We start from the raw sequence: 27151 nt of genomic DNA, 5'->3' as shown, positions 1-27151 counted from the left end.
CTCGGTATAGTACCAATTCGCCCTCATTTGGCCCCATGGAAAAGGAATCGGGATGATAAAACCTGCCGACTCTGCAGTGCAGGACCTGAAGATTTAATCCATATTATTTGTATCTGCCCAACCTTAATGGACAAAAGGAGATCCTTACTTCGCGTAATATGGAACCAGAAAGGCGTTAGAACTTGCAGACAGGCAGTTAAACTATGTATTAACCCGCAGGAGACCCAATTGACCTGCCGATTTACAAAATTCTTTGACGTCGTGGCAGAGAGAATTAAGCAGACACAAAAGGAGGAAACTGAGTAACAGACAGACAGTGCCTCAGAGTATAAAACCTTGGGTCCACAGCTCCAACGAACAATATTAAAAATGTAAATTGTAACATGATCCTTACATAATTTAAATTTTCCGCCAATTAGTTTTTTATTCTTGATACATACTTCTTTTAAAGCTGTGCATCTTATATTGTGAGTTTTTATTAACTGTGCAATAAAAATTAATTATCCATAGATGTCTGGCATCATTAGGGGATGTGCCCTTTGAGGTGTCCAAAAGGTTTGAAGAAAATGCCCCTTCAGCTCTGGAACATTTCAAATGCAGAAGAGCTACCACTTGCTTCATGGGATTATCCCATGCCTGCCAATTCCACCACAAGCACAGGAAGTACCAAGGATACTCTAAGGTCCTCATATTATGCCAGCAGCAGCTGCGTATGCGGTCCAGTGCCCTACAGCATTTCCATGCTAGAGTAAAAGGAGTTAGGTCCTGGGTCGTGGGAGGGGCTGGACCATATATATCAATATGAACATACAAATTGACCCTCACACCTTTATTTTCAACTTATTATTAGAACAACAATAATCAGGACTATTTCTGATTATGTGGGCTTAATTAATTTGGCCCTTTACTTTATTATTCATTCAAGTAAAAAGAATGTTATGTATGAGAAACACACGAAACATATGACAATCAATCAAATATAAAAATTCACAAAACGCATTATTTTCAAAAACATTGAATCATACAAAACAAACATGAAGGAAAAATTGGAGAAAAACTTTGCACATTATTTGCAGTTGTAACATGTATCAGATGGTGAACAAGATGGTGATTCTTTGGAAGACAAAGAGTCTACAAGAAGGCTAGTGGATACAAATCAATAAATGTTATATCACAATAATTTCTGTGTGTTTTGTAGCCTTCTTGCTGCCGACGCGTTTCGACCCGTTAAATCAATAAACGTGGTCTCATCAGGGCCTTTTCACTTCGTTATTTTCTCTATCTGTAGCGTGAGTGTAGCCGGATCCAAGGGGTTCAACAGCTTCCTTTTCTTTTCTGTATTTCTGGGGACTCTGTTTGCGGCGCCGTTGTTCTTGGCGTCAATCTCTGTTTAATCTTTTTTTCATCAAACTTTTGAGTCTTGGGCTGACTGGATTTTGGTTTTCAGTGCGTGTCCCTTACGAGGGAGACGTCCCTCGGTGGGCGAAAATCTTGTCTCTTCAGAAAACGGCACGGTTCCACATTCTTTAGAAAAACGGGAGTTTATTTGGATTCAGGAGTCCTCAGTACGCTCTGTCTGACTCGTTGCAACTGGCGTTTTTTGGCAAAAGGACTCCTGAATCCAAATAAACTCCCGATTTTCTAAAGAATGTGGAACCGTGCCGTTTTCTGAAGAGACAAGATTTTCGCCCACCGAGGGACGTCTCCCTCGTAAGGGACACGCACTGAAAACCAAAATCCAGTCAGCCCAAGACTCAAAAGTTTGATAAAAAGAAAAAAAGATTAAACAGAGATTGACGCCAAGAACAACGGCGCCGCAAACAGAGTCCCCAGAAATACAGAAAAGAAAAGGAAGCTGTTGAACCCCTTGGATCCGGCTACACTCACGCTACAGATAGAGAAAATAACAAAGTGAAAAGGCCCTGATGAGACCACGTTTATTGATTTAACGGGTCGAAACGCGTCGGCAGCAAGAAGGCTACAAAACACACAGAAATTATTGTGATATAACATTTATTGATTTGTATCCACTAGCCTTCTTGTAGACTCTTTGTCTTCCAAAGAATCACCATCTTTTTCACCATCTGATACATGTTACAACTGCAAATAATGTGCAAAGTTTTTCTCCAATTTTTCCTTCATGTTTGTTTTGTATGATTCAATGTTTTTGAAAATAATGCGTGTTATTTGTGAATTTTTATATTTGATTGATTGTCATGTTTCGTGTGTTTCTCATACATAACATTCTTTTTACTTGAATGAATAATAAAGTAAAGGGCCAAATTAATTAAGCCCACATAATCAGAAATAGTCCTGATTATTGTTGTTCTAATAATAAGTTGAAAATAAAGGTGTGAGGGTCAATTTGTATGTTATATTACTACAGCATTTCCATGGCACTAGAGATATAGGGAGTGTTAAGGGACAAGGACCGCAGTAGCAACAATCCTCTGTTTCCACGCAAAACTAATAAACTCCTTCAGATTTCCTTCAAATGGGCAGCTGTGGCTGATGGGGGTGGACAAGAGGTTTCCTACCCTACATCAGACCTGTCTGTAAATTGGATATGCCCTCCACTCTCTAATGACACCCCTAATTACCTCAAATTTACTTGCACTCACATTTTAAAGGACCAAGCCAATATCCTTTCCGATATATTTGTTTTTTGTTTTTTTACTTGCAAACTTAAATTCTCTCAATATAGATACAGGTATTAAGGATTCCAGATAGTTAAAGATCTGTGCCTGGTTATTCATATTGTGAATCCCCCTTTTGTAACTTGTCAAGGTCATGGATTCCGAGCTTTACAGGGGGATTGAGGGGGTCGTAGACTTTGTGTCTCAATATGTTTGGTTTTGCTATTGTTAGAGCTCGGTCGAACCATTTCAAATCTTCTTTCTCTGCTGTATCATGTAAGACTGCAAGTTTGAGGGTGGTAACCAAGGTAATTCCACTTATCTTATTTGCTTTTGAGCCTAGATTGCCTTCCAGTATGCTTGTATCACATGCCAGTATCATAAACTTTGTAATATGGCTCATTGTGGGTGATTACATCTCCAGCGGCCTGTAGCACTGATTGCGTCACGCTCGAGAAGCCCTGACAAAATGTCTCAGACCTGCCACTGCAGTGTCTGAGTGCAGTTTTGAACTGCCATTTCAACCTGGCACGTGTACCCACTTGCCTGCCCAAACCTTCCCTTTTACTACATGTAAGTCCCTGCTAAGGTTGTCCCAAAGCAGCTCCATGGGCAGGGTGCAGTGTATTTAAAAGGTAGGACATGTATTGGTATGTTTTACATGTCCTAATAGTGAAATACTGCTAATTTTGTTTTTAACTATTGCTAGGACTCGCTATCCCTATCTGAAAGAGACAAGTTAGTGATAGATTCCTTACCTTAGATTATCCCCAGGCGTCAGACTGGATCCGGAAAGCTATTGTCCGCAGTACCCCTGCGCGTCGATAGGCATCGTCGTACGGCTCCGTGTGCGTCGTTGGCATCGTATTTGCCGAGATGACGCTCCCACACGCGCTGACGTCCGTTTTCTTTTTCCGTGCCAACAAGCGCAGATCCGGAGAGAGCGGTACCCCGTCACTTGTTGACTGAGTCATTATTTGTTATTTGTGAGTACACTGTACCCCTGGTGCATAGGGATACCCGGTTTCAAGCTTTGCGAGGACTGTCGGTGCACGATGCCACTGACGGACCCGCACCGTTAGTGTCTCTTCTGCCTGGGTAGTGATCACGACACCGAGTTGTGCTCCTACTGCCGGGCCATGGCCCCGAAAACTTTGCGGGAGCGGTCCCGAAAGTGGCTGGAGACCTGGGAGTCGGCCCCACGTCGTTCCAGGCCCCGGTCCCGTGGGAGGTCGAGGGCCCGGTTGCTTAGCAAGCACCATCATTCGAAGTCTTCGCACTCTGAGTCAGGTAAGGCTAAGCACAAAAAGTCGAAGAAGCGTCGCCTCTCTTCGTCCTCCCCTCGCTGGTTGCAGGACACGGCGGAGGGGGCAGGTGGCACCGCCTTTGCGGCTTCAACGGAGCCTGAGCAGTTACTGTTGGTTTACCCACCTTTCCAGGGTCCATCGGCGACTCCGGCCGAATTGCAAGAGTTCGTGTCTGCAGTGGCACGTATCTTCGGCCCGTGCAGCCCCGTCGGCACGCCTTCGGGCCCTGCTGTTCCGCGGCGTTGCCAGCTCCGGCCCGACTGCATCGATGCCCAGAGGCCTCCATGGCTCTGACCGTAGCTCCCAGTGGACCCCGTACACCCGACATAGACGCCGGCGGCGACTTCTTTTCTGACGTCTGCACGGTGCCGGAGGGATGTCTCACGATGCCGATCCAGACTGGGGACTATCCTTTTATTCACCCATGCCCTCGTCCTCTTGTGGAGGAAGGGGAGGACTGGGAGGTGTTTGAAGACCCTCTCGCAGCACAGTGCGAGTCTGTACCTGACTGGGATGAGGATGTGGAGCCTGGTGGCCCGGATTACACTCCGGCGCCTGGTTCACCATCCCCTTCAGCTAGTGTGGAGGCTAGTGGTACCTTTTCCACGGTGCTACATAGGGCGGCCGAGTCTCTTAACTTCGAACTCCCAACAGTGGCTGTCAGGACCAACCTACTGACTAAAGTGCTTCGGCCAGCTTCTTGTACAGAACCGCTGTGTCAGTTTAATGATGCACTTACGGATGTGCTTCTGGGCACTTGGTCCCGGCCCAACACAGGGGCCCCTGTGGACAAGGGTGTGGGCCGACTCCATCGCCCGGCCCGGGCGACCCTGCCTTCCTCACCCAGCACCCTACACCTGAGAGTTAGGTGGTTCAGGCCTTGACGTCCCAGAGTGTGTTTCCTCCTGCTCCACCAGACAAGGAATCCAAGAAATTGGAGCAGTTTGGGAAGAAGATGTATTCTTCCTCAATTTCTGGACTGCGGTCTGTGAACACTGCCGGTCTCTTGGACCGTTATTCCCATTCTGTATGGGATGCGGTTGAGCAGGTGCGACCTCAGTGGCCGGAGGGGGCCCGCACAGTTCTCTCCTGCCCACTTATGTAGAGGAGAGATGTGGCCAAGTTCACTATACGTTGTGGTCTTGATACCGCTGATTCGTTGGGTAGGGCGATTTCCACAACTGTGACTTTACGCCGTCATGCCTGGTTGAGGACGACTGGTTTTTCTGCAGATGTCCAGAATACTTTGATGGACATGCCCTTCGATGGCACTCGCCTTTTTGGTGATAAGGCGGATTCCACATTGGAGCGTTTCAAGGACTCTCGGGCCAAGGCCAGGTCCTTAGGCTTTTTGGCCACACGTACTCCTTCCGCTTCTAACTTTCGTTCCTTTCGAATCTCCGGAAGGGGCATACAAACACGTTCATTTCAGAACAAGCCTGCGCAGCAACAGTCCCAGCGCTGCCGGGACGTGGGGCTCACAGAGGCGGGTCACAGGGCCAGCGTGCGGGTCAGTCCAACGCCCCCGCTGCCAGTGCCTCCACACCTTCCTAGTCCAGTGTTTCAGGCCCACCAGACCCCAGTGGGTGGCAGGATTCGTCATCACCTCCCCCACTGGCGCACCATTACATCTGACAGGTGGGTTCTGGAGATTGTTCGAAGGGGCTACCCCTCTCCTTCGAGTCTACCCCCCCCCAGCCCTGCCAGCGCAGTTCCACTGCATGTCGGGGGATCATTTGGCACTTCTCCAGCAGGAAGTTACGGCCCTCTTGGCCGAGGGGGCCATTGAGCGCGTTCTGACACCAGAAGTAGGTCCTGTTTGTTACTCCCTCTACTTCTTGGTTCCAGAGCCGGACAAGGGTCTACGTCCCATTTAGACCTTCCGAGCATAAATTGCTTCCTCCGGAAGGAGAGGTTCAAAATGCTCACTCTAGCTCAGGTCTTGTCTGCTCTCAACCCACAAGACTGGATGGTGGCGCTGGACCTGCAGGACGCTTATTTTCATATTCCCGTCCTGCTGGCCCATCGGCGTTACTGGCGTTTCGCGGTGGGCCAGGAGCATTTTCAGTTCACCGGGCTCCCCTTTGGCCTTTCCAGGGCCCTTGGGTGTTCACAAAAGTGATGGACGTGGTCGCAGCTCATCTCCGGAGATCAGGGGTTTCAGTCTTCCACTATCTCGACGACTGGTTGTTCAAGGTAGGCTCGCCCCAGACGGTTGTCTCCCACCTCCAGACTACGGCCGCCGACCTGCATTTGCTGGGGTTTTCCATCAACTTGCCGAAGTCACACCTGATTCCCTCCCAGAAGCTCCTCTTCATTGGAGCAGTTCTGGACACGGTGCAGTTACGGGTTTATCCTCCCGAACAGCGAGTCCAGGACATTCAGGCTATGATTCCGATCTTTCAGCCCTTGTCCTGGGTTTCGGTCAGGACGACCTTGAGGCTGCTGGAACTCATGGCCTCCTGCAACCTGCTGACCAACCAAGCCAGGTGGCATATGCGGGCTCTGCAGTGGGACCTGAAGTTCCAGTGGGCGCAGCATCAGGTAAGCCTGTCCGATTACGTCCAGATCTTGGAGGGCACTGCACAACAATTGCAGTGGTGGCTCACGAATCAGCATTGGGGCTGTGGAAGATCCCTCTCCCTTCCCCAACCGAAGCACACAGTGGTGAGTGATGCGTCCTTCCAGGGATGGGGCGGCCACATGGGAGAGGCAGAGATTAAAGGCCTCTGTTCTCCGGCGGAGTCCCGGCTCCATATCAAACTTCTGGAGCTTCGGGCGATCCTTGTTGCACTGAAGGCATTCCTCCCCTCTGTCAGGGGGAAGGTAGTGCAGGTGTTTATGGACAACACCACCGCTATTTGGTATTGCAACAAACATGGCGGGGTGGGGTCATGGACCCTATGTCAGAAGGCTCTGCGCCTCTGGACATGGCTGGATCGTCGCAGCATTTCCTTGATGGTTCAACACCTGGCGGGTTCTTTGAACGCCAGGGCGGACGAACTCAGCCGCCGGTGTCTGATGGTTCACGGATGGCGTCTTCCCTCAGAGGTGGCGCAAGGTCTCTTTCAACAGTGGGGAGAGCCTTGGTTAGATTTACTCGCCACAGAAGAGAACATGCAATGCCCGCAGTTCTGCACGTTGGAATTTTCAAGGCGGCACTCGCTGGGTGACTCTTTTCGTCGTGAGTGGAGCTGCGATCTGTTGTACGCCTTACCGCCTATACCTCTTCTACCCAGAGTGCTGAAGAAAACAGGCACGACCGGGCCCAGGTCATCCTTGTGGCTCCAGACTGGGCTCGAAGAGTTTGGTATCCCGAGCTACTCAGTATGAGCCTGGATCCCCGATCGGACTGCCTCTGTGGGAGGATCTTCTGTCGCAGCAGCAGGGTGCAGTTCTCCACGAACCTGTCAAGCCTCCACCTACATGCGTGGAGATTGAGCGGCAACAGTTGATTCATTGGTCTTGCCACTCGAAGTCTGTGATGTCATTCTGGCAGCCAGGCGTCCCTCCACTAAATCTGTATATGCCTGCAGGTGGAACAAATTTGTGGCATGGTCCTAAGCCAAGACTGGATCCCCTCTCTGTCCCTCTTTCTGAGGTCCTTTTGTTCCTTCTTTCTCTGGCCCGGCAGTGCTCTGCTCTGGTCACTATCAAGGGCTATCTTTCGGCCATTTCAGCCTTTATGAGGTTTCCAGACCAGCCTTCTCTTTTCAAGTCCCCTGTTGTACCTGAATTGCACAAGAGCATTCTGGGTGGATGACAAGCTCTTTGTTGGCTCTGCAGGCACCAAAAAAGGCTGGGCTGTTCACAAGAGGACTATCTCCCGCTGGGTCGTCTTGTGTATCAAGGCCTGTTATTCTATGGCAAAAAAGGAACCTCCGGTGGGGCTGGGTTCCCATTCTACCAGGGCGACTGTAGCTACTACAGCAATGGGACGTGGTGTCCCCCAGCTAGACTTCTGTCAGGCTGCCACGTTGGCTTCGCTGCACACTTTTACAAAGCATTGCCTTGACAGTCCGGTCCGGAGGGACTGTTTTTTTGGTCGTTCTGTTCTACATGACTTTCTGGTGTAATCTTGTTCGCAGACCCACCACCGGGGTTGGCATTGCTGGGGTATCTATTCTAAGGTAAGGAATCCATCACCAACGTGTCTTTCAGATGCACAAGTTACTACTTGTGAAACGATATATCTGTAAGAAACATTAGTGATAGATTCCTTACTGCCCCACCAATCTTCCTTGTTCTGCGATCTGATTTCTAGGGTTCAGGTCAACCTTTCGGGCCCTAGTTTCTATGCACCAGTGGTCAGTATCTTATATGGCTCTGCGTACCTGTTGCGGAAAGTTGTGTACAGAACTAATGTCAGCGCGCGTGTAAGTAGCTCCAGTGACGTCATCTCGGCGAATACGACGCCCACGACTCACGCGGAGCCATACGACTACGCCTATCGACACGCAGGGGTACTGCTGATGAAAGCTTTCCGGATCCAGTCTGACGCCTGGGGATATTCTAGGGTAAGGAATCTATCACTAACTAATGTCTCTTACAGATATATCGTTACACAAGTAGTAACTTGTGCTACAGTAACATGTGGATTGCCTTGAAATATCTTAAGTGTAGATTCCCATTGGGAGCAGATAGAGATTTAGCGTTTGACAACTCTGAACTCACAATTTCATTCTACATCTTTGAGTGAAGTTGGTTTTTAAATTGCGTGTTTGAAAATGCCACTTTTAGAAAGTGGGCATTTTCGTGCTTAACCATTCTGTGCCTCTTCCTGTGTAGAGTACACTTCTGAGTTGGCTGACAGGATCTTGTGCCTTCACTCCAGACAGTCTCACAGAGGGAGCTGAGGTGCCTTTCATATCCTGATGGACCATCACTAGCTTGATGGGCCTGTCTGAGCCAAAGTGGTGGGAGGAGATGTCAGTGACACCTGAATAGCGCTATGCTTGTCCTCAAACAAAGCTGTATCCCTCCCCCTGTAGTGTCTACAGCCAGGTCAGAGAAAGGCAGGGTCTTTTGCACTGCAAAGACTTTCCTTTGAATTTTGCCTACTTCAAAGGCAGATGACAGGGGTATAAGTATTAGGCCTCTTACACCCCAAATTCAGAACACCTATGGACTGAGGACGTTCTGCCAGGAAGAGCTGAATGCTGTAGGAGTGAATGCCTCTCTGCCTGTTGCTTTGTTGTGCTAGCCTGCTGCTTTTGTCCTGGGAGTGAAAGGACTGAACTTTGCTTTCTACATACTGCTTTCAAGGTTCTCCAAGGCCTTTGGTTTGCTTGCCTCCTGTTAAGTCTCTGTCCCATCAAAGACTTCACCTTACGGTGCCTCAGGTCTTCTGCTGAGAATCCTGACTTGCCAAGTGGTGCCAAATCCAGTTCCTTGGCCCTTGGAAGTGTAACCTGGAGATCTTAAGGTGAAAATCCAGTCATCAGCTCCCACCGCTTTTTTCATTGGCGCATTGCTGCATAAGATCGCCGCTGCCTGCTCCGGAGCGTGGTTCCCGCATGAAGCATGGACCACGGTGTTCAGCACAGGCCCCAGAGTGCCCTTGCAGCGCGTCGGAAAAATAACTGCAGCGAGTACTGAGCACCATGCCACCGAAGTCTGTGGCACCTGCTCCGACTCCTACGCGGCACCTTCTCCGTGGCATTGAAATAGACACATCCTGTCTAGTTTTTCAACGCATTGTCCCTTGGCGCAGATTCTTTGACACCGCAGTAAGGAACCGAGGCAATGTGTCCAGAAACCGATGCATCACCTCTCCTGCCAGTAAGGAACCAATGCATCACCTCCCCTGGATAGTAAGGAACTAACGCATCTGATAGACATTCCTGATCTTAAAATCCAATCCAGGCACCAGACTGAATCCGGACATTTTCCCAGCATTACATCTGCACGACTCAGTCTCATGGGTGTGACGTCCGCGAAGTCCATATAAGCCCTCCCGCCAACATCAGTTCCTTGTTTTCCGTTGTAACATGCGTATCCTCACTGCAGTTCCTCTGGCTGTTTTGGACCTACTTGACTTTTTTTTTCCATCTGCGGAGCAGCATGCCTTTCTTCAATGTCCTTTGGTTTCAAGCCTTGTGTGACCTGTGGTCGACAAGTGCCTGGCATGGATCCTCACTCGATTTGCATGTGGTGTCTGGGTGAGCTACTTTTGTCAGGAGCTCCGACCAAAAGCGTGTAGGGAACATCGCATGAAACTCATGGCGGCACGGGTGTCCGACTTCAAAGTCTTATCTTCCTCGGTCCCCTCAGCGTTCTGGGGACCGACTGCGCATCCTTTCTAGGTGCCTTTCCCGCAGGCGTCATTCACCTTTGGCATCCGGAGGTCAGTCTGTGCAGGCGGTCGAAGTCATGGCGCCTCCCGGCCCAGTCACCTACCGCTGATACCCACTCTTCTGTTGAAGTGTCAAAGCATGAGTCCTCCCCATGTCTCCCCACTTGTCCTAGAGCCGGGGCGTCTTTGACGTAGATGAGACAATATTATCAGTCTCTTCTTGGGTCGTCACCTCCCTCTAAAGTGCCCTTGGGTTCCATGGAAGTGGATGAGGTGGAATCCGTGACTCTGCCGGCAGGTTCTCCCTCTGCTTCAGGCCTTCTTTTGTATCTGACACCTCAGCGGCACCGGTGCACAGCCCATCACAGATCCCACTTCTGGTCTACCTGCTCCATTACCTGGGTCGGGCTCTCCAATCAGCGTTCTTTCTGACGTTCAGGTGTTGCCTTCTCGGCATTGATCAGCTTCGGTTACGGCGTTTGGTGCGGTTCTAATGGAGCAGACTGTCTCAGACGCCCTTCTTCTGGTTTTTCCTTCTGAGGGCTATGGTTTTGGAAATACTATGGAAGTTGTGCTGTCGTCCTCAAATTCCAGACACGGTACAACCCCCTATACAGTCTGGCCTGCAACTTGACTTGGGTGATGCCAGTGGCTCTGAATCTTTGCCAGCCTCTGGTCACCTCCTGGTTTGGTTACAGATGCAAGTTCTGCGCTGGTTGACCTGCTCAATCGAGTTTGGAATGCCCTAGATTTGCATCTTCCTTCGGAATTGTCCACAGGCCTCTTAATTGGTCTTCTACACCCTGCCCAGTCTACTGTTAAGCCTGTACTTCCTTATAATGACTATCTTTTCAATATCCTGTTGGGTGCTTGGACAAACCTGAAACCGGGCTTCCTCTGGATAGCTTAGTTTCTCATAGGAATCACCTGGCCCCGGAGCATCCCTCCCTTTACTAAAAGCCTTGTGGTTCAGGCTGCTTTAGCCACACAGGATATTGATTTTCTTCCCCTGTCCCTCTGGAAAGGGAAGCCAGGAAATTTGACATTTGTGGTAGGTGTATTTTCTCTTCTAGTGCTTCTCTGCACTCTCTGAACACTTTTTGTGTGCTCACCCGCTTCTCCAATGCCTTGTGGGACTCTGGAGTGCCTCATGCCCTCCATTCTAGAGAAGCCCGGAATGCTTTTATTCCCCTGGTACAAAATGGGCAGCAAGCTGCCACACTTGGCATTCACTGTGGTATGGATACTACCAGTTCTCTCGTGCTTTGGCCTTTTTTGTTGCTCGACACGCACAGTTGCGTACTTCAGGTATTCAGAGGCTGTGCAAACTGATTTGATCAACATGCTTTTTGATGGCACCTCCTTCCTGTTTGGTGTGCACGCCAACTCTGCTTGATGCTTAATCAAGGATAGTCATAGTGGTACAGAGCCTTAACTCTGTTGTACTAAGAGCATCTGGGACAGTTGTTTCCCCTTGTTTTGACTTGTTCCCGTCTTCCTAGAGCGGATTTCTACTCTCTCCTCCATGGATACACCCAGTGTGGTTTCCTGCTTTCTGCAGGTACTTTTTTGTCTCGTTTATGCTATCGGTGACCGGTTTACTTTCCAGCCATCTGGAACTTATCTTGCTTTGTGGTTTCCTGGGAGTCTGTTATTTGGCTTCTTTTGCCGTATGAATTTTCCTACCCGAGTACTTACTCTGTGGCAGGCATTCTGTTTGTTGTGTGGCTGCACGATTTGCCTTTTTTCCTGTTTTTGGGTTCCTTATTTTGTATGTCTCAGAGGCAGTTTTGTGAGCTACTTATGTCTTCGCCTTACTCTTTTCCCTGCCCTTATGTCATGTTGGGCTAAGCTGGTGCCGTCGGCAGACAACCTCTTTGGTCTGATTGGCTTTAATTTCCATCTTCAACACTTTTAATTGTGGCCCTTTTCTTTGCTTTGTTTTACTCTCTGGAACACATAGATTTCGTCTGGTCCCTCTATATCTTTTGGGCTGGCTTCTCCTATTTGGGGATGTTTGGTGATCAGTTTGCAGCCCCTCCCCCAAGGATGGTATTGCTTAGGTATTTGATTCTAAGATAAGGAATTAGCGTTTCAGCACCTACATTATTCTCACTCTTTTATTAACGGTATTGTTTGCTTTTTAGCTTCCTTTTCCACAGATGCCCCAGTTTTAGCAGGCCCAAAAATTCCCATATTAATGTTTGCTGACGATGCACTTATAATGTCTAAAACACTGAGTGGGGTACAGCGTGCGCTGCTGCATTTTGAAGAATTTTGCTCATTGCGTGGCCTAAAAGTCAATAGCTCAAAAACAAAGTTCATGACATTTTAACCAACTCGGGTCATTCACTGGGGACATGGTTATGGATGGGCAACCCTTGGAGCAGGTTGATGCATTTACTTATCTAGGCATCACTCTGCATATTGACACCATGGCCTTAAAGCACAGGCAGTTGGCCGGGGCTATGATAAAGGAACATAAACATCACTAACTAAGCCCCTTACCCCAGCGCTGCAGATCTATAATTCAAAGATACTGTGTTCCTGCGTGGGATCACAAGCCTACCTCAAAGCACCCCCTTGCTCCCCCTGAGCTGTGATTTAGGCAGAAAAGCCATAGTAGACCTTGCAAGACTAGGTCCTATTCTCTACTGGCATAGAATCTGGCGTACCCCAGAATTTGCCATCTTTGCGGAAGGTCTTAAAGACCTAATGGAGGCAGATCACTTCCACAAGATTGTCTGGCTACGTAACATCAGATCCTTACTAACTAGTAAGGGTATGCCATTACTGTGGGATGATCCTAGTGCCATTGATTTCCCACCCAAAAATGTATTTAAGCAAAAGTACTGGGAACGAATTGTGCAAGAAGCAAATAGAATGAGCGATGACACCTCACTGACAGGGAAGTTCTTACAAATAAAACAAAATCCATGTATTGAGGACTGCTGGGACCTAATTACTAAGCCGCTAGATCGCAAATTGTATTTTCAGTTTGGAGCAGGGTGCTTACCCTTGAAGTCCTTTACAGCTGCATGGTCCACTGTGGCCGATGATTAATGTCCAAATTGCACTGACACTGAAGAATCATACGCACATGTGCTGTTTGCCTGTCCGGCGTACGCTGCACCACGCAAAGCCTGGCTGACACACATTTGTAGGAACATGGGTACTCGCCTATTGAGTGTAGAAATGAGAATATTGTGTTTTGATCCATCAGTCCCGTAAGCAGTATCAGTGGCAAAGTTTTTGAGATGTATGTGGACAATTAGATCTAAACTGCTTTAGTACATCTGTTAATGAAGTCTCTTACCGATAATAATCATAATAAGCTATATTTTAATGCTGGGACACTTTTTAAAATTATGTATCAATTAGCAGCATTCAGTGGTCTATTAACATAGAGTATATGCTCTTTTAATGTGTCTGATTCTCTTTTTATTCAGACTTTGTATATATTGTATTTTTTATAACTTAGAAAATTGTTTTTATGTGAATTGCTTTAGACATCTGTCGAATAAAGCTTATGTTGACTGACTGATAAGGAATCTGCAGCTAGATGTCTCGTCTCTATCAGATCGACAAGTTTCCTTCGGTAATGTCTTATCTGGTAGAGGCAGGATCTAGCCGCAGATTCCTGATCGACCCGTCCTCCCCGCTCTGTGAACTGAGGGCCCTTTTGTGTCCTAGATTCCCTCTTTGCATTCTACTTCTGTTCTTTCATTCTGTACTTGTTGAAACAAGATTTTCCCCTTTTTTGGCACACTCTTTCCAGTGACTGTTTCTCTAAGTGGCTCCACATTATTTGAGCAAAAAGAGTCACAAAAGAAACTGGCGTCGGGGGAGGTCTTATATGTTCTCCGTTGATGTTGCTACAGACTCCCTAGATGACCTCTGCCGACACGCAGAGGTACTGCTGGGAAGATTTCTGGATCTAGTCTCGTGCCTGAGGAGATTCTGAGATCAGGAATCTGTGGCTAGATCCTGTCTCTACCAGATAAGGCGTGACCGAGGTAAGTAACTTGTCCACCTTTCCTGTGTAGAAAGGATGCGCTGCATCGCTTTTCTTTTCCGGCGCTTCCCCTGTGCCTGGCACCTTCTTTGATTATTTCTTTGATTATTTTTTTTAAGTATTTAAGGTACTTTGTGCTAAAACAAACACATCTATTGATTTCTATGGACTAAACTTGCTTAATCTTTTTGAAGTGATATTTTGACTTGGGTAGGTTTGATTTTTGTCATTTTGGTCTTGTTTTATTCAGATAAATATTGGCTATTTTTTAACTGTGTGTACTCCATTTGTAGTGTTTTCACTATAGGGGTGTGAAATACAGAAAATTCTTAACTGTCATTCTGGCCTCATAAATAGTCAGCTGCAATTGATTTTTGTGCCCTTGAATTGATATAGGCCATGTTTTCTTGCAATTTGTAGGATTAGCCACACTTGATAGGAGTTGGCGTATCTATACTGCTTCTGCTGTGTAGACTGTGTGCTCTCTGAAACTCTAGGGGATGGTGAAAGGAGATGCCTAGAAGTTTTGGTATGAAAGTAGAGCGAAACTTTGGCATGTTCTGGTCCTCCTCTTATGGAATACTGTAAGGTGAATAATGTCCATACAGCTACAATCCACATATATTACTTTTCTTTGTACAGTCCCTAGTTACATCGCCCAATCAGGAGAGTTGTCCAGTTGTTGTGCAGTGACCCTAGTTTCTGTCTGGGTGAGTTGAGTTCTGAATGAGTATAGTATTATGTGCGTAGATTTTAGTTCTTCATTCGGGTCTGCTTTCTCTAAATCTACTGTTGAGATGCTGCTTTTGATCTGAGTACATGCATCAGTGTGTCGAGTGTAACCTCAGACATGGTGACAAAGGTGGCAGGGCGCTGGATTCTTTATTTTCCTTTCCTACAGTTAAGGCTTTGGAAAACAATTGCTTGGAGATTTTGGGGTTCGACATGTTTGTTCTAAAGACTGGCAGTCTGCAGCCGAGCAAATCAGGAGTTGGCCGTTTTCCATGTGGCCGGGCTCTGCCTCTCACCAATATCCTTTCCAAAGAAGTGTTGATATTGCACGTGAAGGGATTTGGTAAGCTTCTGTCCATGGCAAAGAAAAGAATTGGCTGTTTACTGAGTTGCTTTCTGGTCTCAAGAAGAGTGACTAAATTTCAGAACCAGGGTTCTGAGCTCAGTCCTCAAGAAGTTTACTATAATGACCCTGATGCAAGTGGTTCTGCTTTGCCTGGACCCAAGGATTTTATGATGTCCCTGGACATGCAGGATGCTTACCTCAAGTACCAGTCCTACATGAACTAGTTCTTCTTTGTAGTCTGATCAGACCACTTCCAGTTTACTGTCCTGCCTTTGGGCTTTCTCTGGCCTCTTGCGACTTTACAGAGGACATGTCCGAGGTTTGCTGCCCCTTTTTCAGGTCAGGAATGCATGTATTGCTGTACTTCAGCTGGCTTGTGAATGCTGGCTCGCCTAAGCTAGCTGCTGGCTCTGGCCACATGCGCCTCCAGCCTTCATGGTTACCCTTCTGGGCCTGATATCGTCTTGCATCCTGCTGGTACCCTGGCACAGATGCAGGCGCTTCAGTGGAACCTGCACCGGACCAAATATTGGAGAGACCACTGTGTATCCAACAAGGGCAATTGTGACCTCCAGTGGTGGATGGTAGGTCCAAGTCTGACTTGCAGTATCCATACTCTGTACCTCTTCCCAAAGTCTGTTTTGGCATGTGCATGACCTATTTGTTAAGGTGACCTGGAAAAGGTGGAAGTCACGGGACGCTGGTCTCAAGAGGAGCAGCACATGCTGTCTAAACCATTCTCTCAAGTCTTTCTGCCTTCCCTCAAGGGCTTGTTGGTCTAGGTACTAACAGACCACACAATCGGATGCACTACCGCAGCAAGTAAAGTGGCATGGGGATAGGCCCTCTCAGCAAGTGAGGTTGTAGTACCCACTCGTACTTCACAGGATTTCCTAACAGATGGGTAGACAAGCTCTGAAAGAGTTGCCTTGCTAACCATAAGTGGTGGCTGCTCTTCCAGGTGGCACCGGCCATCGTCACTTATGGGGTGCTGGTTTGGTAGACCTCAATGCCACTACCGAAAACACTCAGCACCTACCTTTTTGCCTTCTGGAATTTCAATCTTGATGGTCTCTAGGATAGACTTTTACATTTGGTGAGACTTCAATGTATGCCTTTCTTCCCTGCCTTCAGTACTGCAGGTTCTGAAAATAAGTCCGACTGGAGAGTGCAGCTCGGTTTCATAGCCCCAGACTAGACTCTGTGAGCCTAGAACTCCAATCATCTGAATTCCTATGACGTACACTTCAGCTGCCTCTTTGAGAGGATCTGGTGTTCAAAAATAGGACATGGTTTTACATCTGTTTATTCCGTATGTGGGCATTGAGTGGAACCAACAAAGAAGTGGTGAATGTCATGCTTGTTGCCTGTTCACCAAGTCACTATATTTGGGCCTTTGGCGTAAATTTGTCAGCTGGTATGAGGAGCTGCAAGTCAACCCTCCATACAAGCCAAACTGTCTGATCGGTTTTGTCTCTGGCCACATAGATTTTTACTGTAGGCATAGTTGGGGGTTATTTAGTGACCCTTTCAGTCCTACAAATTGGCCAGTCACTTATGACTGACCTCACCTAGTTCCCTCTACATTCCGTGCAACTGTCTTTCAAGATGAGAAAGTGTTCTAGAATCAAACCGGAATTACACACTGCACCTACGTTTTATAAATGTTTCCTATAGGTACCACCAAAAGAAAAACTCCACCTTTTGCATATCAAATCGATCTTGATTTGCTGTCATCAATCCTGCATAAAGAATGGGTCAGCGCGAAATTTGATATTGCAATAAATGTACACAGACCAATATATTAGTTTCACATGAAAGCCAAGCGCAAACACACCTTGACTTCAAAGTCAAATACTATACCAAAAAGGAAGTGTTTTGAGGAGAAAATGTTGCCTGTCAGAAATCTTTCAGCTTCCGTTAGATACTCTGTGCTTGTACCAGCTTCCCAAAGAACAGAATTGTGAAATTTTCTTTGCCTTAAAATGTGTAGAATTTTGCCAACATGATGGAAATTTTACACAAACAACCTCAACCAAAACTTCACTGGCATGTCTCCAACTTGCCATAAACTAGGAATGTACATAGCCCAGGCGGATTTATTCACTACAGTTGTACGCTATAGAAAAAGGACATCTTGAAGACAAGGTTAGTCACCTTACCGCTTGCCAGACTTCTCCCTTTGATGGTTTTCTTCAAAATCTCTCTCTCCGGAAATCTACACCAATTTTAATGTGGAAATATTTGTTCTAGCTGTCCTGCAAAACATGCTTCGCTTGTATTCCAGCGGTGAACTATCACCTGTGTCTTAAAAATGGACTGTTTTTGGGCTATGGAGCTTGATCACCCTCTTTGTGTACTCCCTTAATCATCGGTCTCATCCTAATCTATTGTTTGGAAATATTTCATAAAAATATCTCTGCATAGCTCCACAGCAAATACACGTTAGAATCTTTATTTTTTTTCTTTTTTTTTACTTAGAATGCCTTTCATTGTACATCATTATAAGACACTTCAACTTGGAATATGTTTATCAGCAAATCTGTATTTGTTGTGCACATTCGGTTTTCTTTATAACTGGTACAACATAAAATGTTAAAGGAGAAAACCAACAAAGGTTTTCATATACATAAACTCATGAGTGCAAGTTTTTCTGAGTGGTTTAAAAGTTATTTGGTCTACTGCTGTAGAATGAAGTTTGCATGAAGAGTAGATAGATGTTAATAGTATTTTGGTCAGTGTAAAGCATAGGCTAGCAATGTCTCTAGAAAACTGTTCCACCTTTTAGTATACAGCTTGCCTAATTTGTTTACCAGATTTGTATATTTATTGTCATATGCTGGCCTTTTTGGATTACTAATACTGTTTGCATGCTTATTTCTTAAACGTGCGCTATAAATCAAATGAACTGTTTCATGCTCATAGGTCAAAGTTTAGACATCGGATCTGGACACGAGACGTGTGGAGAAACCTCGTCTGAGTGTTATAGTTCTCCATCTAGTCCACAGCATGAGGAAAGGGAAAGCCTTGAAAGCGAAGATGAAAAAGACAGAGGTTGGTTTAGCGTAATATTTGCATGCATTTTAGTCCAAACCCCTCTTTTTTTTTTTTATTTAGAAAAGGATAAATCTATACAGCGCTAGTTTTCTTCCAGTGTGTGCTGTTGTATATATGAGGTGAAAACCCTTTGTAGGTTCAAATATGCAGACTTGCATATTCCATGCATTCCATGTGAGATGCAGCTCTTAAATGTTAGTTATACTTAGCATTTGCTCATAACGGTACCATAATCTGCTAGAGGCATTGAAAACAAAGGGAGTTCACGGAATGTGGCACAGCTAACTATTCATCCAACAAGGCATTGAATCCTTAGTTGTTTCCCCAACTGCGGGAAATTAGAGGAAGCAAGCCTGACGTTCAATATAGTTGTATAAAAATTTCTTGCCAGATGCTTATGCAGCCTCCTTTATAATACAATACAGATTGTACCGTCACCATGAAAACGGATCATCGATTTATTTGCATGGGGTACGTCACCATGCAAATGATGGTAAGCCTTACCATTGCACCAGCACCATATTGCAGTTGGGGCTAGAATCAATGAAGCTGGAGAGGATAGGAAGTAAAAGGAGGGGCACTGAATGTTTCCCACTTAGATGTGGTGCATGGTCAGTGTGCATCCAGCGTGTATTTAAAGGAGTGCAGCGCCAGAATTAAAGAAACATACCCTTCTCACCATGCCTTTCCCTAAAGTATCCTCAAAATCTGTTGGTATTTGATCGTTATGCCAGGGAATAGAGCCAGTAGTCTCCTGTGGTTGCCCTGGACTCACTCTAACCTCACATTCTGTTGGTGGTTTTGGCTGCTGCTTAATTTGAGCGGTAGTTGGAGGAGCCACCCAAGTCAGAAGGCAGAGGCATCCTGCAAAATGTGGCCCCCCTTATCTTTTTCCGGTTGATATCCCCTAGTGCCAGACAGGATCCAGAATTTTTCGTAGCAATTGTTCCTGTACATGAGGTCACACCCAGTTGTCCATCTAACTCCTGCTCAACTCACAGGCCCCTTCCTTCTCCAGTTTCTGCTCCAAGAAAATGTCTTTGCGCAAGTTTAAGACTAAGCCCAAGAACAAATAGTGCCAAGATTGAAGGAGTCCTCAGTGTTCCAGGTACTTACCAAGAATTAGTCTCTAGTGCCATTGTCCAGGCCTGTTCCAAGGTTGGTTTCTGCACACTCTGAATTTCCAAGGCAGCCATGCTGCAACTATCTGACTCTGGAGCAGATTTGGGCTCCACAGAGCCTCAGGGGCCCCCAGTTGAACTTTTACCAGTGCTGACTTACCCTGTAGTGCTTTCAGCCCAGTTGGTGCTATCTGTTCATGTGTTGACTCGGATTGCAGGGCAGCAGCTCTGGATCTGGTCCAAACACTCCACTCTGATACCGCACAGTTCGAGGCATATGAGCTGTAGATCATATGCTGTGCACAGATCGCCAGCTAGTATTGAGTCCAGATGTTTGCACTTTGTTTTTGTTCGAAAAAGTCTTTCCAGTCACGAGGTAGGTGACTCCTTTCGGTGATAGTGCGCATGGGCATTGACTCCATCCTTAAATTGGTTTTTTTGCCATTGGGTTTGGATGTGTATTGCCGCGGTCCGGTACAGTTTTCGGACCCCTTCGAAGCGCTATCCACTACCTCTACGGTATATTGCAAACATCTGGACCCAACACTAGATGGTGACCTAGTACCAGTACTATGTCTTATGACATTAACAAGTAGGCACTACCAACTTTTGAGGACCCCCAGCCTCTTTCTAGGCACCAACACTACAGGATTGTTGGGAACCTTGTTGACATCAGACTGACACGATTCAAGGGCATCAAACTATTTCACACCACAAAGACAATGATGAGACTAATAACTTAACCCCCCCCCCCCTTTTTTTTCTTTTCTACTAAACTGATACTTGCTTTTACGTAGATCTGCAGAATTCCAGCAAACCTAGCACTTTCCCTGAGACGGTGCTGTACTCCTCGCTGAGACTCTGCCCAATGAGAGTGCCTCTTTCATAGTAGTAGTCCACAGAGCAGGAGAAGTGCTAGATGTACAACTGCCAGCAGGTGAAACCAAGGCAGGATTTTTGACAGTTATTAGATCTTGGGACCTGAACTCTGGGCTCCTGCTGTCCTTCAGTGAAGCCCTGAAGGATACTTTGGGACATGGTCCAAGCAGTTTTAGCCCCACTGTTAAGTTGCTCTGTTTCTAGGCATTACATGCCCTCCTCTGGCAATCCAGCCTGTCTGACCCACCGCCTGACTTTAGAGAGCTTGATAGCTCATTCATCTAGTAGTAATGTGAATCCAAATGCATTCCTTACTGCGCCTCTGTACAGGTAATAAAAAGCACATCAACACATTCAGGAAAAATCTTCAACCGTCTTGATCTTAGGGTTCCTTATTAGTGTATGTCTTCTGGGAATGATACACAATTGCCCTATGGGATGTAGCCATCCCTGATTAATTTTGAAACTCCTTAGCTCAGATGACTCAAATAAATCTTGAAAGCTGGTGTAGACGTGACTGATTGTGTTGGGCGCTGTATGGGCACTAATGTGGTTATATGGCACCTTGCATGGATCTGTGCCATATAATTCTCAGGGGTCGTTCAGGCATCCCCGATGACATGCCTTTCAAAGGCTCCAGACTTTTCAGTGAAAAAGTTGGTTCTTGCTTTGAAACGTTTCTTAGGCAGTCGTGCTAAGTCATGCCCCTTGGATCTCACCCCTCTCGTTAATCTGTTTTAGGAGCAGTACTGGAAATTCAGAGGATACTCTTAGGGTCTTTCCTACTGCCAGAGAAAGCCCTCAACTTGTGCTGCACCCAGTACAGCCTTGCTGCAGTGCAAGATACCATGGTGGCAGAGATCATGCACACCACCCAGGACTGCAATCTTCCTCTTCGCCTGCTGCAACTGCTTCTAAGTCACTTTATTTTTTCAGCCCCCTTGGTTCACTTTTTTTCTTTTGTGTCCTCATTTACCTTGTTCACTTTTGCTACTGACCTCCAGCACCTTTGTTCCTCCCTCTTACCTTGTCAAGGGGCATGAGTTCACAGAGCACATGGGAAGATTTTATTGACCCTTCTGATCTCATCCGCACATTTACCAAGGTCTCCCAATATCCAGGTCTGGTGTAATCATGTTGCAATTAGATTAGCCTTCCTCCATGAATGTTTCCTTATCCTAAGTCTCTCCCAGCCCCCCGGTGTTCTACCGCATACCATGCAATCACTGGCTGCCATATTTGAGATCTTATTGCTTCTTTAGTATGTGTCCATTTCTAAACTGTCTATTACGGAATGCAGCCATTCAAGTTCAGTAGGAGGTACCTTTATATATCAATTTTATACAGATTTCTCTCCTTGCCAACATCAAATAAAACAACTTAATGTTACCTTTACTCCACTTCACTCTCTTCCATGCTCCCAAAGATAATTAAACCAAGGCATACCTTGATATTTGCTTGAAGGATATCGCTTATATTCTTACCCACATCTTACCATAAACTTGGATATCAGCTTTTCCCAAACCATGCTTTATACGGCATGCAGCCAGCTTTCCCCCAAGTTCAGTAGTTTGGATCCCAGAACACTGTGCAGGGAGAAAAGATGATTTCTTCTTAAATAGGCAGGTTTAATGGTGCTACAAAGTGTGCCCATTGATGCTTGTCATAATTCTTTGCTCTGCAACTTCGGCAAGTTTCTTCCCCATAAATTCTCAGGAAGCGCACAGTCCCCATCCGTGATGTCAAGTATCCGCCATCACCACAGTGAAACCTCTATCTTTCATGTATTTGTTTATTAGTTGTTCCAAACAGTTAGTGTCCCCATCCTCAGTACTCCAAACTCGAGACCAGCTTTTTAATTGGAGAAGCTTAAAACTGGAGCTATTACCCCGTGTCAGTCTCAAGATAGTGCCATTGAAGGAGCTTGCCATCCTGTAGTTATTGGCCCCAATATTGCACAACCATCTCCCTAATCAAGATCGACAACTTCTCTCCCAAGCATTCTGGAGTACCTGGAGACTTCCAGATAGTTGTATATGTACTATATTATGGGAGCTTTGTAGCCTGTCTTATCTATGACCATTGAAAGGGCATAGCCCACAAAACCTCAAGTCTTGCCTTTTTGTGACATTTTACAGCTCCAAACTTATATAAGAAGTGAGATTCACTCCTCTTAAATCTTTCAACATTGTCGTAAGCAGGTATCCTATTACTGAACTGTCTACACTCTTCAGTAAACACTTAGTAATTTAGCTGAAAAGCACACGCATAGAGCTGCAAATCTGGCAATGAAACCCCTTCCTTATCTTCTGCAAATCTTCTTCCAGAAGATCCTTGGTCCCCTTGACCCCCAAATAAAGTTATTGTAGTTTCCTTGCAGCTTCTCCAACCATTTGCTCTTAAAGTGCCAGGTGATTGTGTTGAAAAGAAATGTTCGTTTCTGCAGGATGGTCCTTTTTATCAAGTTGGTTCTACCGAATTTTGCTTATGTAAATGGGCCCAGCTTGTTAAGTTTACTAGTATCCTCAAATGCCCATTTAAAATTGGATTCTGCTATCCTGTCCAAGTTTTGTATGATTTTTAATTCCAGGGTATTACATCTCCCTTTTAATTAACGGGTTCACCCTTTCCACATTCCACACCATTATTTGTTGCTGAACCATTCGCTATATAACCCACCCCCCATCCAAAATCTGTTACCACCCGCTCGACATGGAGAGCGGTTTGTCAGTCTAGGGTATAGATCGAGTCGTCTGCATATAGAAGACTTTCTTTACCCAGGTGTTGTATCTAAATGGCATTATGGCACTCTCCTTTCTCTGCTTACTTGCCAGTGGTTCCGCTTAAAAGTTAAATAGTAGTGGAGGGATAGTGGACAGTCCTGTCTCCTACCTCTCATTATATTACATTCTGGTATTGTCCTACTGTTTAAAATAATTCTGGCTGAGAGATTCTTATAAATTAAATGAAGCACTCTATGAAATGTATCCCCTAGGTTATAGTGTTAAACCATATGCAGGTAGGACCAATTGACCCTATTGAAAGCTTTAGCAGCATCTAATGTCAAAACAGCAAGTGGGAGTTTATAGGTGGTGGTTGAATCTATTGTTCTTCAATTAGTCAACTCCTGCAAGTATGTACACCTCATAAACCCTTTCTGATCTTTGGGAATGAAATCTCCTCTTGGTTTAGGATGTTAATAAAACATTTATAATCACTGTTCAAGAGTGATGTAGGTATACAAAACTCTTAGGCGGTGTGATTAAAAATATTAATCTGGTTTCAGGAATAAAGTGACCATGGCTCCCTGCTCCCCCAACCCCCCCCCCCCCCCCCCCAATTGATTGTGGTAGAAGTGTCCCATGCTCTAAGATTTCCCCAGACATCTTAGTTATAAAGGGTATAATTGACCCTCCCCCGCACTTCCAAATGTTCTTTGGGAATACCGTCCTGGCCTACTGCTTTCCCTCTTTTGTTAGTGCAAAGTGAAGTCTGGCAGGCAATGAACTATCTCATGGTCTAAATCCGTCTTCTGAGCATCTGAAAGTTTATCTAATGAGTCCCCTTCTAGCCATTCATTAACCTTCTCTTTAGTAACTACTAAATTCTTGGTGTATGAGTCTTCAAAAAATGTAGGGAAATCTTTTTCAATGTCTAGGCTATTTGTTAGATGTCATACTGCCCCCTTGTTCTTTCTCACCATATTCCTTGCTTGGTCTGTTTTAATTTTCCAACCAGCAGTTTCGCTGCATTTTCGCCATATTCAAAATTGTCAATGTTGCTTGCTTCCCATCTTGACCTTAATCTAGTCTGCATTAACAGAGTAAGCTGATCCTTTCTTTTTTGTAACACTCCCCAATACTGGTTTAATAGCTGAAGAGTGTTGATCCAAAAGTTGCCTCTCCAGGTGACCCATTTCTAACTCTAGTCCCTCAATCTCCCTTCTGTATTTTCTGTTCTTCTGCTAATGAACCCACATTTGAAATACTAAAGTCCTCCATCTCTAACCTTAAGATATCAATCTCTTAATGTAAGAGAAGGGTACGATCAAGGGTCCACCTCTTTGAATCTCCCCTATTAACAGGTTTTATTTCTAATATGAAAGCTGCATGGTCAGACAAGTGTGTGGATACATGCTTAATCTCTTTTATGTCTTCACTTATAGATTGATAGACAAAGAAAGTAAATCCCGATGAATGGCCATATTTTTTTTATTATGGAATGTGTATCCTTGGTCCTGCCTGACCCTTATTCATAATACCTCGCATAAGCCCAACTCATGTTTTCATATAGGACTGCATTTCGGGGTAAAAATTAGCCCTGCTGTTAGATTTATCTAATTCGTTATCCATGATTGTATTGAAATCACCTGCCATAATAATGGGAGAGGAGAATTCTAATAAGCTGGAAAACAAGTTTTAAGGGATTCACTGTCATCCATATTAGAACCATAATATCCCACCAAGGTGTATCTTTTGTTGGTTAGTCGAAGGTTGGCAATTAACGCATCTACCCAACTTGTCTGTCATATTTTCTGTTATGATAGCCTCGCCTGTGTTTTTTTTAATTAGAATTGTCACCCCTTTAGTGTGACAAATCTGATCTGTTCAAATCACATGTTGGACTCACACTTGTCTACTAAACAAGTCTAGACATTCTTTCCTAGTTATGTTTTTCTTGTAAAGTAATGTGAGCTGTTGAGTCCCTTAAATACTGAATTATTCTTGATTGTCTACATGTGCGAAGCCCATTTACATTTCAGGAGAAAATTTACATTGGTACTGCTATGCCCCTGGCTCGAAGACCCATTATCCCTTTAATTAGTGGAGCAATGGTCTAGAAAACTATTTATCTCAAAGGAGTTTTGTGGGCCCATGGAGAACCTTCTTTTGCTACTTCATGACATTAACAGCCCTTTGAGTGCTTCTGATGCAGAATGAGATAATAAAGTAAAAGTATCTTTAACAGATTGACTTTTTGTTCCACCATTGATCGCTCATATAACCCCTTGGTGGAAAAAAAATGTCAAGGGGTATAAGCTACTATCCTTGTGGTGGGTTTACTTTCCTTATTGTTTCAATCAATTAATCTGCCTCCTTATAGTCCGTCAAGTTATACATTTTATTACTATACATTAACCCTAAGGTTGGCGGTAAATCTCAACTGAGCAACAGGGGCAACTTATAACATTAATCGAGATAATGCCACCCAAAAAAATTGGTGGGCTCAGGCCAATTTGAGATCTTCACCTTCTGAACTTTTTTGAAAAAGACAAATTCAAGATGCTGCCTTTGGGCCAGGTCCTTTACGGCTTGGATCCGAAGGATGCCCGGGCTGCAGTCCCACCAATGCTGCTTTTTCATTTGTTGTGTGGTCGGAGCATTTTCAATTCTCTAGCCTGACCTTGGGCCCTTGTATGTTTACGACAGTGATGACTGTAGTTGCAGCCCATCTTTGCAGGTCAAGGATAAAATGAATGGCTGCTAAAGCCAGGTTCTGTGCAGTGAGTTGGGCGCTACCTCCTGATGATACTAACCGTGCTGTTATCTCTGGGGTATTCCGTCACTGAGCCCAAGTCCCACCTGATTCCTGTGCAGAGGATTATCTTCAAATAGGCCATCCTGGTTATGATGGAATGTTTCCACCCCTGCAGTGCGTCTGAACATACGTGATATCTCAATGTTTTGGGCACAATGAAGGGTTCTATCGTGGGCAGTTCTGACGCTTGGAGTCTTGGCCTCATGCATCTTAGTGGTCCCACTTGCCCTCTGGCCCATGTGAGCCTTGCATCGGTCCCTTTGACTCTTGTGGGTTCAAAAGAAGTGTTGTCTTTTAGGCTGTCCTGTGGCATTCCTTTCACCCTACCCCATCCAGATTTTTAAGTGGTGGCAAAAATGATTGACTCTGGATTAGGGAGGGGCAGGCGCATTCGAGCGAAGTGGAGATCAGGAGCTTAGAAATCCATTGGAGCAAAAAATCCAAATCAACCTCCTGGAGCTCTGCTGCATGTGGTTAGCTCCAAAGGTCTTCCTTATATTAGTCATGGGGAGGTTGGTTTGGGTATTGACAGACATAACCACCATGTGGTACTGAAACAAGCAGGGTGATGTGGCATAATAGACCCTGCGTCAGGAGGTGCTGCACATTAGAAAATGGCTGGACCTATGAGGGAGCATCCTAGTACCCAATAGGTTGGCACTTTCATTTAATGCCAAGACAGGTGAGTTGAACAATTTCAGATGGTGAATCACAAATGACATCTGCATCTTTGTGACTGGGGCATGTTTTGAGTGGCTATTTATGCCACAGCCGAGAATGTGCAGCGTTATGCTATTTGAGCAGCAACAACTGAGCGGTTTAGGTTCATTTGCTGAAGTAGTGGATGGTATTCTTGCAGCTAGGCGCCAGTCTACCATATCTGCATTTACGGGCCATTGAATGAAGTTTGTGGCCGGTTGCAAAGTTAATTCTCTACAGTCCATGTTATTCAATGTTTTGTTTGTGGAATCTCTGGGTCAGCACGGCTTTGCAGTGGGCACGGTTAAAATGTGTACGCCCTTTTGGCCAACCTTTGTTCAGTCAATAAGTGTGTGCATGTTCTCACTGACACTTTTCAGTATGCCCCACTGGGACGTTAACTTGGTCCTGATGTGCATGCCTTTTGAGCCCATGCATAGCACTTACTTCAACGGTTATCAAAATTATTCCTCATTGCAATTACCTCTGCACTCTGCGTCTCAGACCTGCAGGTTCTATCAGTGCA

The 27151-nt window shown here is 45.6% G+C and overlaps 1 protein-coding gene across 3 annotated transcripts in view; it reads left to right on the top strand.

The window, feature by feature from the left end:
- The window catches only part of ZCCHC2 (zinc finger CCHC-type containing 2), a 283093-nt gene that overhangs the window by 216139 nt on the left and 39803 nt on the right, over positions 1-27151 (top strand). For 2 of the 3 annotated variants that reach the window (XM_078687775.1, XM_078687774.1), the window contains one exon: positions 18257-18385. The exons of the other annotated variant lie outside the window; for it this stretch is intronic. In XM_078687775.1, coding sequence (XP_078543901.1) covers positions 18257-18385 — 129 coding nt within the window. The remainder of the gene's footprint in view (positions 1-18256; positions 18386-27151) is intronic. 3 annotated transcript variants of the gene reach the window in all.

The sequence above is a fragment of the Lissotriton helveticus genome, chromosome 4_1, assembly GCF_964261635.1.
Source record: "Lissotriton helveticus chromosome 4_1, aLisHel1.1, whole genome shotgun sequence".
In the NCBI taxonomy this organism is placed as follows: Eukaryota; Metazoa; Chordata; class Amphibia; order Caudata; family Salamandridae; genus Lissotriton; species Lissotriton helveticus.
This window is presented reverse-complemented; position numbering and strand designations above follow the sequence as displayed.